This window comes from Lepidochelys kempii, chromosome 12 (genome assembly GCF_965140265.1).
Source record: "Lepidochelys kempii isolate rLepKem1 chromosome 12, rLepKem1.hap2, whole genome shotgun sequence".
Taxonomy (NCBI): Eukaryota; Metazoa; Chordata; order Testudines; family Cheloniidae; genus Lepidochelys; species Lepidochelys kempii.
In genome coordinates, this window is record NC_133267.1 from 25087747 (window position 1) to 25103331 (window position 15585).

Here is a 15585-nt window from a genome sequence, read left to right on the forward strand (position 1 = left end):
AACTGTGCACAGACCTCTGCTGAAAAGCAGGACACTCCTTGGGAGCAGAATTTTGCCTCAGTGGTTAGGCATCTGGTGACCTCTGCAGACAGCATAACCTGTGCTACACTGGAGGTTTGAGGACCTCCATGTCCCAACACCCACTGGGGCTGTTTTTTGTCTTATAAGGTAGAGGCCAAATTGTGACTTCTTTCTTAGTTCTATGTGAAGAGCATTTCACTGGTGTCAGTGGGAGTTTTGCTTGAATAAGGAAAGAGGAAAAATTCAATGAAGGCTTAAGAATTTGACGCTTCAATACTTGCTAAGGGGCAACTTGTGCAGTTCTTACTCATGCTAAGTAGCACCTCGCTCCAAATGTAATACCATTTACTTCAGATACCCATCATTTCATGGTACATAATTTGTGTAAGAAGTTGTGTACGTCAGAATTTATCTTCCTAAAACATTAATACAATTTTATTCAAAACAGGTGTCAGAAAGAATTCAATTCAAAACACACACCAGCTAATACAAACAATTATTTCAGAAGTGGACAAGCACCACTTTCTCACTAGCATTTTTTCTGACTCTCAAACAGAAAAAATTAGCGTGCTCTACTGACCCAGTGTTTGGCATGAGTTATACGCAACTACAAGAACTTTATTTCCCTTTTAAGTGCACTTCAGTTACACAAATGTAGGTTTCAGTGTAACATTAAGAACAGGAAAAGATAACTTGGCCTTTTTATCAGAATCTTACCAAGGAAAAGGATAGTGAAATGATGACTGGCATGTGATCAACTTGATTTTGCAACACATTCTTCGGGACACAGTGCTAGCCAAGGTAGAGCACAGTACAGTTAGAAGAACCTTTCCATAAAACAGAATTTCATCTCTCCTCTTTCCTGTCTCTTCTGCAGATTCTTGGGATACTCTTCTGCAGTATGATTCTTGGGATCCATCTTTAAATGTTTACAACTTTTTCTACCTTATGAGGCAAACCATCAGCCTGGTCTGAACTCTCATTCCTAACTGGATGACACACTTTTAAAAAAAAATTGTCTAATGCTGAATTATTCAGAAAATGCGGAGTACCTTTTTTCCTTCATCCACACATTTCCCTAGCTTATTTACAGTATTGGGGTCAATACGTGCAGTTGTTATTCTTTTGTGGACTTTGGAGATTTTGTTGGACTCTAGCTGGTCTCAAATTTCAAGACTCGGATTTCTTCAGGTGCGCAGCTTGGCAATATTTCACCAACGGCAGCATTTATCATTACCTTTCCTAGTCTCCATGCTTTTTATATGAACTCTTGTTTAGGAGTTTTCATCTTCAAAAATTTGTCCTCCAGGATTAGCTCCTTGGGTAAAATCCCAGCCCCACAGAAGTCAGTGGGAGGTTTGCCACTGACTTCCACTGAGCCAAAAATTCACCTCTTTTGTTGTACGTGTAAACGTTTTGCATTGAGATGAACCCAGACAACAGCCAGCTCCATAATCTCCAGAATTTTGCATTAAGATCCAAATCCGAAATTCACAGGGCAAATCAAACTTCCAGATCGAAACACCTCAGAACACTAAGGAATTGTGCAGTTCGGGCCATCTCTAGATCTGATGCAACATTCTGAAGCAAGATATCCTGATGATTCATTTCACCACTGTCAAATCTGCTTACAATATAAAACTGGGACCCCACTGGCATCTTGCAAGCTGTTGAGAAAAACTAAAGAAAACTGGGACAATCCTCAGATTTTTTTTTTATAAGTAACTATTTTATCTTGTTTCCTCCCAAACGGATTATGCTAATGCATAATATATCAGTTGTCTTTGTTTTCAGTGGTATCATCAGGGGTCCTAATGATACTTTAACACAAGTGGTTTCTTTTCTTTTTGTTTTGAATATATAATAGACCAGATCCTACAAGCATTCTTGCTATGGGATGATCACAGGGCTTGAGAGCACTTGAAGAATTGAGTCCCCCTGTTTATAGAACATTCATAGATTAGCCGATCCCCTTCCAAGCCTTCTTTCCATTGTTTTTTTTTTTAAAGATGCTAATGAATACCCTTATCTGCCTTATGATTGGAATGTGTGTTTTAATAATTTATTTTTTAGGTAGACTGCATTTAAAAGTAAATATTACATTCACATACTTATCTAAACCTTCATTTACTACACTATTCCCATTAGATGGGAAACTAACTAACAAGCTATAGCTTTTGCCATTTACCTTTTCAACACAAGTCTATTTTCTGATTGAGAATCTCAGTTAACAGAGATAGTGCTCTTTGACTAATGCATTGCTTCCAAAGCTCACCTCTCAAGGGAGACCTACAACCATTTATACTTGCTGAGCTGGAAAATCAAACCGCTGACTCCAGCTGACACTAGTCCCCATTACACTAAATAAAAACTATCTTCCTAGGGCCCAGCTCCCAGGATGGGGCTTCTCTATCTTCCACACTTCCAGGCTTAGCAATAGCATATGCAAAAACTACAAAGAATTATTAGATAGTTACTACTGCAATAGTGCTTAGAGACCCAAATTAGGGTCCGAGCCCCATGATGCCAGGTGCTTTAGAAACATACGATAACATACTCCCTGCCCAGGCTTCATTTTGTAGGAGGGAATTATTGAACAGTTTCACATACCTCTGTGTATAAGTACAAGACTCTCTGGTTAACCAATCCTACAAATGAGAGTTCTATTCTATTCCATATCACATTAAAAACAGAAATACCCTATGGTAAAACAATGCTAACATTGCAAAGTCATGTACTCAAAGGTTAGGAAATGCCAGAGGTTCTTGGCACCACTTTAATTTGGCCCCCCTGTGCATATGCAGTATGATACACTCTTTAATTATAGGCCCTTGCCCCTCCCCATCTCCTGCTTCTTACCTCCCCTTCCCCCCCACTGCCCCTCCTGCTACAGTCCCCCTAACTCCTACCTGTTTCCTCTGCTCTAATCCTTCCCCCCAGTCTCCTGCCTCTATTCTTCCTATGACCCAGTTCCTGCCTCCCCAACACTCTGACTACCTCTATTCCTGCCTTCTCAGGTCCTGCTCTAATCCCTTCCTCCCCCAGGCTCCTGCCCCTTCCTCCCCCACCTTTCATTGCCTTCTCCTCTTCCATGCTGCCTCAATGCCAATAGGGGGTGCACTGAGAGCAGAGGAGAAAGCGCTCAGTTCCTGTGCCTGGTGCACAGTAGGACCCTGGCAGCCAGGAGGCGCACATGGAGGGACATCTCTGCTTAGCCCCTGCAGTGTAGGCTGGTGCATTCTCAGTAATTTTATGGGGATGGTGCATTGCAATCTGGATAGCATTAGAACCTGAAGCATGCGCCATGCAGATGGAATCTTTGGCACATTTAGCTGCCAAACTCTACTGAGCATGTGCATTCTGAGGGGTTTGTTTCCCCCAGCAGCTTATAACTTGGTCAAATTTGGTGATTTTATTTTTTAAACGGGGATGGCAAAAGGCAATGCATTTTCCCTAATCTTTTTCACAGAAATGGCTGAACTGTGTGAGTTGCAACTCTTTTTTAATTATTATTATTAGCCTGAGGCAGACACCTGGTATGGAAAATTTCAGCGTAAATGGCTAAAGTTTGGCAAAGTTACAAGTAACTGAAAAAAGACCCTTATAATGGGAAGTGTCAGGTAACCTTAACTGTTGGCAGTGCTACCTTCATTGCCATAGTATTGAGCACTTTCTACTAGTGTATTAAGCGATGTGACTAACATCTGTCATGTGTGGGTCATTTTCTCTCTCATCCCCTCTGTAGGGGAAAATTCTCTTGTCTCAGCCTCCACAAGATCCCCTCCCTTCCTTCCCCGCCTCGCCCCTCAATACTACTACCTCAGCAGAGAGAAGGGGAAAAACGCTATCTAAAAGAATGACAAAGAAGATAAAAGGTCTCAGACTTCGGTGACATTTTCTAAATGTTTTTGCCAACAATAATAATAAATTTATTTAAAATTACTTTATGGGAATTTAAACATTGCTGGGGAAAGACAAATTGGCCCTGATTAAAAATTACTGAACTATTTCCCCCCCCCCCCAGATTATACAGCAATTTATCAATAAAATGGAACAAGTAACGCCTGACTGGGATTATTTATTATAGTGGAAGGCATTTATTTTTACTCCACCAAGAACGGTGTCCCTGTTATGGCTAGTTAGCCATCTGTGTTCTACGAGCTTTCAGGGGAGGATTAAATTGTCATTTGTTTTATCTCCTTTCATGAAGTAACTATCATAACAGGAGTGAGGCAAGACCTGCATGCTGCTAGACTTGCTACCTTAAAAAGAGAGAGGGTGGGGAGCACTGGCATTTCCCCTGAAACCAAAAGAAATCTTTATAATTTTTTTTTAAAGTTTATGTTCAATAGTGCCCTGCATTAAGTGCTCCCACTGGCACTTAATAGAGATTAATTATCTCAAGAATGTACTTATACTGTATTTTTTATCTGATTCACTCATTGAATTTAAGCAACACAATCCAGGTTTAAACTTTTATAGCAGTGGCAAGGTGCAGCGTCTGCTGTGGAGAGCTGCAATCGGGATGTCAAATTCAAAAATGGAGTGAGCCATGCACCTATTGTGTGGCCCTGGCTTTCCAGCCCTAGTCTTTAGCATTTTCATCCATAACACTGCGTACAAGCAGAGCCTTTACCTACTATAGCATCACTACTGCCACAGCATCATTCATTCTAGTACAGGGCTTCTTAGCTTGTGGGGCGCAAACCAAAATTGGGTCACCAGAATGTTTCATGCTGATGATGGGCCGACCAGGCCAAATTTGAGTGAGTAGTGCTGCCCCTCAGCACAAGCTGACAGCACCACTCACACAAATATGACCCAAGGGGTCCCCTGTCAGGGGAGCAGGGCCAAATCTGAGCAGTGCTGCAACTTTGGAGGTTGCCCAGACAGCCGCACAGGACAGGAGCTGCTGCTGTGGGGTGAGTGTAAGTTGGACTCTGCAACCCCCTCTAGGTCTGCCACCTACCCACCCCCAGGACCCCCTACTCAGGGGTAGCACTTTCTTATGTACTCGGTCATGAAAGTCACTCGTTCCAAAATGGGTCCTGAGCCCAAAAAGGTTGAAAGCCGCCGCTCTAGTACCCCTTTGTCCCACTCCACCCTCTCATCTGCAACTCCACCAATAGCACTAAAGACTTGCAGTACTCCCTCCCTACAGGTGAAGAGAGAGAATCCATGCCCTCAATAAGAGAAAACAGGTGGAGAATTGAGAAGAATGTACCTGCCCCTAGTTTTGCTGGGTGTATTTATGTCCTGCCTTCAGGTTTGGTGGTCCAGAGGAACTTGCTCATAGTGAATAACCATGATAACATCTACATTTCATCCATAAAGATCTCTAAGTGCTTTACAGACAATGGGCCATATTCAAAAAATGCTCAGTGCCTAGCATCTCCTGTTGTGACACTTATGGACAGACTTCCAGAGAGGTCAGCATCTGATATGCAGTCAGTACACTGAGCTCTTTTGAAAATCTGGCCACCTGTGTTGTTACTCAAATGGGAGTGGAAATCTTCTGAAAATCTGGCCCAGGAATCGCATCATCACTGAAATGCAGATGCCTCTGGAGTGGAGAGAGAGCCAGCGTGCTCCATGACTGTGTCAGGAGGGGACAATTTGGCCAAGCATGCCAGGGGAAACCTACACTCTTATGAGAAGTGCCACATGTTCTCCCAGATCAGACAGAATATCAGTTTTTACAGTCTCACTTTAAGATCCATAAACAGAAAGCTGCACTGAACTCAAAGCTGTTCTGTTAAAAATAGCACCACTCTGGTTCATGATCGGCTTGTGAGGAGTTCTTCGCCAGGAGACATCACTTCGGCCGGCCGACCCTCATTGTGTCTCTTGCTGGGAGGGAGACGAGAGGCAGCGACAATTGCTATTTCTAAGGGTTTGTGGGCAATGAAACATTGACAACCATGCAGGTGCCTCTAGGAATCAATGGAAATGCTACATTGCTGTCTATACCACAAGCCTGTGTCAGAACAGGGCTTTCCGGCTGAATTATTATTTGGATTTCACCCACAGCCACAGTGTGCTAGGCACTTTCCAAATGCAGATGGAGACACAGTCCCTGCCCTGAACGGCTCATTGCGTTTGTCGCATGTACAGGGTAACACGGTTACAGAACGGCTGTGCTGTAGCTCAATGAAGGTTTTCCTAACATGATTTATAACCATATTATCCTGTTCACACTGCAAATAAAAGCCACGTGAGAACATGGGTGCCTGAGTTAGACAACTGCTTGTTGGTGGGGCTGGAATTATAATATAGGCAGCCTGAAAGCAGCTATTCCGTCATCGCCTTTTGAAATTTATGGCTGTAATATAGGAGTGGGGCCAGAAGTTGGCCTAGATCAGTGGGGTGTGTTTTTTTGTTTTTTTTTTGCTCTAACTCTGACCAGAAAGAGGCTACAGCAAGCTAAAGGAGAATTTCCCTGGCACAGGAGCATCGTAAGTGTGGCAGATGTTGTCCAGCCTAGGGGCGTGCCTGGGGACATGCTGTCGAGGGAGGAGGAGTGGCCAGACCACTGATGCCTGAGCGGGGGTCGTCTCTGTTGGGCCTGGCAAGGGATGTAGCAGAGAATCTAGCCTAACACAGTTTAAGCTTTAAATGTGACCATTTTTCCAAACGCATCCCCCCCAGGATTATTTCAGACTAACATCTGCCATTGGCATGGTGATAGAAGTTCTCTCCATTGGCACGGTTAAAACCAGACTGGACAAAACACTAGAAAACAGACCGTAGGAAACAATCCAACATTGGTGGGGGGTGGATTGGATGATCTCATACTTCAGTAGTGTCCCTGTCTCTAACATCTCTACTTCAGTGTTATGGTGACATCCGGAGGGAATCCAGAGTTGAAGCTGCACGGAGATTTGTACCTACAGTGGAGATTAAATTGCTTTCTTTGTTGCATCTAAAAAGCCCTGCATATCAGCTACAGCCTTATAGCACTTACTCTTAAGGGAACGACTGGCTTTTCAAAGCAGCTAGGAGTAACTCTGTTCAGTAGTTTAGGGGTCAGAAGCAGTTAAAAGGTTCTCTTTAAATAAAGGCTTACAGCCTCCCCTTTCTTTTAGCTGCCTCCAGCTAACTAATAGCTGCGCTGTAGCATTTCAAACTTTAGGCCCTCTGTAAGCCTAGACTAAAGAAATAGGCTAGATTTTAATATATAAACAATTCCCAGCATTCTTGTTGTGATTTGTGCCACGGGAAGCTGCTGGAGGATGTGTTCTTTGTAAAGCAATCAGTTTACAATGCAAACAATGGAGGGTTCAGAGCTTCACTGCATCTCCTGGCTCCCCAGCAGCCTCCCACAGCCTGTTCCTGAAGCAGCACACAGCAAGCCCTCCCCAGGCTCCTGCGGACTTGTTAGGGCTCACCCGTAAAAGCTCCAGCCTCACAAACTAGTACCAAGAGAAGTCCTGAGTGGACCAGAGTTCACCCTAGAATCCCTACAAACTCTGCTTCCTAGGGAGTGTTTGCTGCCAACTTACCTGCTCCAGGACCCCTGTAGCTAGAACAAAGGGTGGGGGTGAGCGCAGGAAGAGCAGCTGCTCAGAAAATGCGTGGGATGGGGTGGGGTGGGGTTCAGCAGAAGTGTTCAACTTTTTTCTAAAACATTAAAATAAAACATTTTCTCCTGAAAACCAAAAGATTTTGACCAAAAAGGTTTTGGACTAACAGTTTGGGGGTTTTAGCTGAAAGGTTTTCAGTTTTTCAACAAATTATTGAAATGTTCTGAGGAAAGCAGGCACCATCCAGGCACAATTTGTTTAGTCAAAGTCCCTATTTTCTATTGAACAACAGGATCAATGGAAAATTTTCAACCAGTTCTAAGCATCAAGTAGGGCAGGGTTGCCAACAGTCCCTTATTACAAGGGACGTCCCTTATATTTTCATCGCTATACAACAAGATCAGGAGTTGCTGAGTGCTGCAATAAGCAGCAAGAAATACCCCTAGAAAATGTAGGTGAGTATTGCTTATTATTAATATAATATACGTTATATCATTAATAATATAATATTGTGAGGAGGGTTAGGGCGGGGGTGCTAAGAAAACAGTTCATTGTATTTGGCAGATTGGAAGATGAAGGTATTTCAGAGATTGCAGAGAGTAATATAAAACCTGTAGGCTGTTTAAAGGAGAAATTACCAGGTCAGAATATAGGGCATCTCTTTGCATTTGAATAAGCAGGTGTTTGGCTTGCAGGAGAAGTAGTTTTTATTGGAAGGGAATCCGAGCAAGCTAACATTTTTCAACTAAAACAAGAATTACTTGAAATATGGTGTTTTGCAAAACTTTTCAGTGCAATTACAAGTATTTTGATTTCTCCAGAATTTCCTGTTTTTGACAACAAACAAAAAAATTCTGGAAATATTTTTGAAAAATATCAGTGTGTTTTCTTTTGGTGGTAAAATCCCACTCATGTTTTTTACTTTCCTCCCCTTTCTTCCACTGGAAAATGGAGGGGTTGGGGAGTAAAAACAGTGAGAAAATATGGGATTTTCCCCACCAAAATTTCAAATGAAATGAAAAAATGTTCCTGGTATTCTGAAAAAAAAAAAAAGTGTTACCTTTTTTCAAGCGGTTCTAGTTGTGGTGACAGGTAGGATGGGATTGGGGGATTATACAAGTATGAAGGTAGATATGATTCCTACACTAGAGATTTTGCTGATTTTTATGGGTTGAATTGATGAGAAATGCCCTTGAGAAGCCCCGGAACTGCCAGTTAAAGTTTTTGGTGTGGGACGAGCATTGTTTGAGGTTGTGGGAAGAAGATAACCTCATTACGTAGGGAAGGGGGTAACCTCAGACACTGAGCCTCCAAAAGGATGCTACTGTTTCAATAAATAAGGAGCCAGATGCTGTAAATTCAGCATATTGATTCTTTCGTTTGTCATCCTGTAAGCAAACATTTGACACTCCTCTCTGATTTCAGTTCCCAAACATCATCTCATTTTAACCTTGATACTGTCATTCAATCAAATCACTTTCTGTCTGTTGAATTACTTGTAGAATCCTCCCCTTAACTGAACATACATTTTATTTTTGGAACACAGCTGAGCAGCGTGCTCCATTTTCCTTTTCATGAATCAGCCCCTACAGCACTTGCAAAGTCACTGGGTGTGTTGAGAGAAAATTAGTTGTTCCTCCGTGGCGGACAGTTTTCAGCGAACCACACTGCAGCTCCACGCAGTTCGTAGCAGAATAGTGATTAGAACTATGCCTTTAATAAAGCAACACTGTATACAGTGATGCGGATAATGCAGTCTAACCAGTCTCCCCTCTTGTTATGATTGGTATTCCCCAGCTGTTTGAGTCTGAGCTTAGGCTTGGCAAGCTTTGTGGCTGCAGTTCAAGCCCAAAGCTTGAACAGCTCGTGTTTACTCTTATAATTTATACTGTGAGATGATTTATAGACAGTTATGCACTTGGTTTCATGTCTACAACTTCAGACTAAGGGCCTGAGCCTGCTGCCACTGAAGTCAATGGCAAAACTCCCGCTGACTTCAGTAGGTGCAGGGACAGGCTGAAAGGCTAACTGGTCTCACGCTACACATCAGCCGGCACAAAACACCACCACCACCACCGTTTACTTTAAAAACAAGCAAACAGAAGAAAGGCCTGAAATCTTACTTACTAGGAAGTCTTCTTCACAGTACACTTTACCATTGACATTGTAGAAGGCTTTTCCTCGCAGTCTTCTCCCTGTTAGTAAAATATTTTACTGTCAGAGTCTTGTACTCCATTTCCATAGCAAAAGTCTCCAATATGAATTTTTTTTTTAAACAGATGATGCACTGAACACCATCCAGAATGATATGCTCAACATTTGACCTCAGGGCCACTCCCTCCCCATTATTTCACTTTTCTAATTTGCATTATTAGTTAATATTTATATTACAATAGTACCCCGTACTCAGTGGGGATTGGAGTCCTATTGTGCTAGGCACTCTACAAACACAGAAACGAGACAATCCTTGGCTGTAAGGGTCACACCGCTTGAATGCTTGTTTTCTTAAAGAACAGTTATTGTCCAAAAAGTATGAAATAAATGTCATGTTCTTACATAACATCTCCAGACCCAATTGCATCTGCTAATGCTGCTGACAAAAACTGCTTGTGTAAAATCCACTGGTGAGTGTATGTTATGGGTCCCTTGCTGTGCCAATCCACAGAGGATATGAGTTGCTAGAGACACATACTAGAAACTTGTGGCTCTTTAGCTCAAGCTGTAGTAGCTTTTACTTTTACTTTTGAAGTTCCGGGTTCAATCCCTAGTATGGCAGCCATCACATTTGTTCTTGTTATCATGTCAGTGACGATACAGCTAACAGAGTGAACTGGATTGTAGTCTGGGTTGTTCATCAACAAAATTGACAGCTAACTTTTAACTGCAGGATCTTTATTAGTGGTCGTGGAACCCAGCTTGACTTTCAGATCCCAGTATAAGAAATTAGAAACAAAAGCATCTTAACTTTTTTCTAATTGTAAATTGAGAACATTTTATTAACACCCGCAAGCACCTTAAACTGGCAATATGCTCAGGTGATGGAGGGGGGAAACAGATCTCAGTTTCAACCTTTGAGCGCTTACTATATTATGAGTAGCAGTTTAATTGTATTTATAACATGTGTGTTCATCATATAAACTCTGGACCTCTTTACAGTTTAAAAATATAGGACAGGCTCCAGATTAATCTCAACAAACACTGTGATATACAGGAACTCAGACACGCCACAACCAACCAGTCACTGAGACACAAAGGGTCTGAGTCTCCTCTCTCTTTTATACTGGCATATATCAGGAGTTATTTCAGTGTCAAACCCAGTGTGCGTAAGAGAAGAATCAGGCCAAAGGAGCCAAACTCTTCCTGTTATAACTCATCTCCTGTCCACTGAACTTTGTTCATCACCAGGGATTTAACTGGCCCAAGCTACCACCCATTCTGGTGTGCCCATCAAACCATTAAGAGGCAGCAGCGTGGGTGAAGAGATGGCAATATGCCCCGTTAAGGGCCACACACAAGAAGCCATTTGCAGTGCACAACAACTTGATTGAACCCACAGACCTCTGAACACCACAAAGGTACCCTATGCTTACAGGCCAATGATGATGCTCTTCAAATACACTAACTATATATACAGTGAAACTACTTTTATTGTGTAAAACATGCACTATTCCTCCCTGCACCCCAAAGGAACAAACTTGGATACTCACAGACCCAGAAAAAGAATAAGTTCCAGAGATGAGCTGCTCCACCATAAACCCTGGACTATCAGCCTCCAGTAGTTTAAATCTGAGGGCTGTGTGCTGGTGAGCCAGCTAGCAGAATGCACTTGGGAGGGGGGCTGAGAGAAATCTTTACAGTTTCTCTAAACAACATTGAGGAAAATGTGATTAATTTTAAATGCTTAAAAATGTCTTTTAGAGCTGCTGTGGTCTGACCATGGGAACCTGTGTGTGGCACGGAGACGTTTGGACCAGAGCTGACACTTTTGGGTAATCACAGGCTGTATGTGGTTGGCTGGAGGTTTGTTGGCATAGCCAAGGGAAATGTTTCCTTTCAATACAAATTTCTGAAGTGTAGCTCTCACAAGCTGCTGTCTCTTGGTGCTATTGGTAGGTGGACACTCGTGTTTAAAGTCTCTTCTGTAAAACGGGTCCATTCATGGAAACAAGTCATTGCGCTATCTGACTGACTTATACACCTTCAGCCAGACTACTCTTCAGTAGATAGACCCACAAGAGGACCATTGACACAAGTATTAAGGGACAGTTTTTCAAAGCAGTGTATGTGTTAAACTGTGCACACTGTTGCTGCACCTGATTCTGCCTGCATGCACAAAGCCAGGCTCTTGACTGAGTGCAGTTCCTCATTCTGCATGTGTGTGTGCATTCAAATGACCTTCGACAATTCGGTTCTCAACGTGAACTGACTCCTATAGGTCCTCACTCAAAATGCAACCTGCAGCAGATATACTGTGGTGTTTGGCAGGCAGCACTTTGGAAGATTACCACTATGAGGACACAGTCCAGTAGCCTGAGTCACAGCAATAGGCTCTTTAGAGCAGTCTTACCTATTGGTTAGCCTTCCTTGTGCTCATCTGAAATTTAACCCTGTAGTGACTGTGTGCCATGTAAGTGGTGAACATGCTGCCTCTTGGGGGTGTGGCCCAGGTGTAAGAGCTGTCCTTCTCTCCCTATGTCACCTCCCACAACTCTCCCCTCTCTGTGATCTTTGTCTTCTCCCCGTTTAGCTTCATCTTAGCTGTTGTAACCCTCCAACCTGCCTCGCTGCTCTGCTTGCAGAGCTGCCTCCCAGATACCTCTCCCCTGCGTGTCCTCCCCACCGCCCAGAGCTTTGCCATTCCCTGAAACCTGCTTCTTATCCCTGCCCTCAGAAGCCAGGGCACAGCTGTCACTGCTCGCCCTCCTTCTCTATTCCACGCCTCCTCCAGCAGCCGGATCCAGGCTGGAACCCTCCTTCCACCCTACCTGACCCCTCGAGATGGAGCCCTAATTCCTGCTCCTCATCCCATCAGTTGTTGCCCCCTTCTTCCTTCGGGGCAGCATCGCCAATCCAGTTGGCCGTCCCATAGCCCACTCGCAAAATTCAGTTTATCTAAGTGCATTCGCCCTCCAGAGACAAAAGACCCAAATCACTGCAACCACTCAGGCTCCAGTCACCTGTAACCTGCCTTAGAAACTTCTTCAGGCCAATGTGCATCTGCTTGCTTTGTGTAAAGGGGACCGTACCCTACATGTGTCACCATCTGCCAAGGCAAGGATCTCAGCCAATCACAGATCAGCCACATTTCACCTTATCGCCTTGTAAATGGCACACAAATCTGTGCTGACAGGACACAGCTCTACATGAGCAGCTGCCTTACTCCTTTCCAGGCAACTCCTTCTCTCACATCCCTACCACCCACCCTGACCATTACTCACCTGAGTCCTGAGCTCAGCCTGAAGTCAGTGAACAAGGAGGCACCGGTCACATCCCATTCCCCCTCCCCTGCTTTCAAAACCACACAAAGCGTGACAAAAATGATTTTTGTGGTAACATGAAACTCTGTTTCGCTTGCATCTTTAATCACCGGGTAAAGCTCTTTACTGCCGCATATGCTGTACTCCTCTGCCATCCATATTATCCCTTAATCACACAAGCCACTGGGATCCAGGCAACATCAAAGGCTGGTTTCCATGGGTCTCCTGAAGTGTCACTCTGGCTCATTCTAAAAGTGTTTTTTCCAGTCCTCTGCCTTGCCCCTAAACACATGTGGCTTGTGCCAGCTTGTAGACGAGTTACACCCACTGTGGGCCCAGGCTTGTCTGCCCAGACTCTGTTACCCAGTTCAGAGCCAAGTGGCAGTCACAGATCTAAAACCAAAAAAAAGAGCTCCTGTGTGGTTCTTGACACTGTGACATGGTTGTGCACACCCTCAGTTTCAGAGCGGGCGGGCGTAAGTACCTGCCACTTACCATCTGAAAGCAAGTAGGAATAAAGTGGCCTCACTATGGCCAGGAGCTTCTGCTTGTCCACTAAGTAACATTCCCATGTTATACACAATGATACCCAACCTGTGAGTCGGTGCAGAAAACTCATATTACTATTTTAAATGGTAATTCTCTCTCTCCTTCTCGCCCCCCTTCACCCATAGTCACTGTCACCAGCAGCCCCGGCAATGAAGTGCCAAATCCTGGACTCTAGCCTGATGTGATCTCTGCAGGGAAAGGCATCCTCGCCCTAGGCCAGGGCAGCCATGGCAGCCTCATGGTGCACAGTCGAAATGGTGTCAGGGAGAATGGCGCTGATCCACAGGCCCTGCCCTGTACTCCAAAGTGCCTTGCATCCTGGGATACAGGAAGCCCTGCAGAGCACAACTCCATGGAGAGTCCCCAAAGCCAACCCCAATTTTTTCCATAGCAAGGCACAACTGAAGCAGTTCCATTGTGTCAGGACTCCCCAGGACTGCAGAGAAGGGAGCACAACGTGGCCCAGAGCAAATTGAGCCCCAAAGCCCTCAATTGACTGACAGCCGGTCGCCCTGTGAAATAATATAGCTTCAGCAAACCAGAGCACAGGAAAACTCTATTATTAGTGGCTCGCCACTGTGTGGTAGTTTTCACCAACTGTACAACATGCAACCCCCTGCAGCCTGATTAGACACTGCTCTCAGAAGTTACCATTCCATATGCCCACAACAAAGATGGCCACCTCAACCTCCCCTTTGATGTAATACAACATGTCAATTTCTGAACATGATTTTAACTCACACTTTTATATAGCACCTTGTATCCAGAGATCTCACAGTGCTTTACAAATGAAAGCAAACATGATAATTCCTATTTTACAGATGGGAAAACTGAGGCACAGAGAGACAAAGCGACTTGCGTTAGCTCACATAACATATCAATAGCATAATGCTTCCTCACCTGGCAACTAGTATTCTTAATAATAATTAATAAGCCTAACAAGACTTTTACCTTGGAGGAGTTTATTTGGTCAAGGATAATACAATCCTTGTATTATCCAAACACCACAAACTCCTACAGAACTTTGGTCTCTACATATGTGTTTCAGAAAAATAAGCAATGATGTGCATTCCATTCACTGTACTGAATAACTGAATTCAGTATAATTAAGCTCCAAACCCTCCACTATTGTTGACCAGCTATTGAATACCCAAAAAATTATTATAGTTACTGCTCAGCCAGTTAGAGTGAGTAAAAGCCAATACCTATTGGTCCAAAAAATAGCTGCTAAGTTTCCCCTTCTAACAACTATATCTGTGTACCCCACTGCCGGCTACTGTCCTCTTTTGCAGCGTATTGTAACCACTTTCTAAAAGTCAGAGACTGACAAAACCAGAAGCAACATGCAGATAGATCACTAAATCAGTTATAATAAATGGCCTGGCCTAGAGTCAGTCCATAGATGCTTGTGGGACTTTTTGTACCATCACTGCAGTTGTGTTTCATAAACACTGTGCTTCCTTCCTTCCTTCTTCTGTGGTTAGCTGGAGAGAGACCCTGGCACGTCTGCCTTGTCTGACCAGTTTTCAACAGCACAGAGGAAGTGACTCTCAGTTTCACACCTGCCTGGTACCAGAAAAACAACAGGTCAGCCTGGGACACAGCCTGTTTGTAGCTCAGGTAGGCATACCTGTGGTCGCTTTAATCTCACTAGCATGGGTAAGAACATCAGCATAGATGTGGTGGCACGGGCTTTATTGCAGGCCATCTACCAGAGTACAAGCTGCCAGGGTGCTTGGATGTGCAGTCTGATCGTTAGCAGGTGCTGAAGCCTGAGCCACCTTATCTACACTACCATTGTTACCTGTGCCAGTTTGATTAAAGTTAGTGTGGCTGTGCGCACGCACACACGTACGTTCACTTGCAGTGCACACTTACCCAAAGAGACTGCCTATACGATTATCCACCGTTGACACTGGCTGTCCACCCCTGCCTTCCCCACACCTCAGCTGGTGTTGACAACAGTCAAACTGTTAGCAGAGATGAAGTGAGCTGTAGCTCACGAAAGCTCATGC

General features: G+C 43.9%; 1 protein-coding gene across 2 annotated transcripts in view; it reads right to left on the reverse strand.

Moving 5' to 3' along the window:
• WTIP (WT1 interacting protein) overlaps positions 1-15585 on the reverse strand; it is a 111697-nt gene that overhangs the window by 18658 nt on the left and 77454 nt on the right. Inside the window, exon 3 of one of the 2 annotated variants that reach the window (XM_073307919.1) lies at positions 9672-9739. The exons of the other annotated variant lie outside the window; for it this stretch is intronic. Within the exon in view, the coding sequence (XP_073164020.1) occupies positions 9672-9739 (68 nt within the window). The remainder of the gene's footprint in view (positions 1-9671; positions 9740-15585) is intronic. 2 annotated transcript variants of the gene reach the window in all.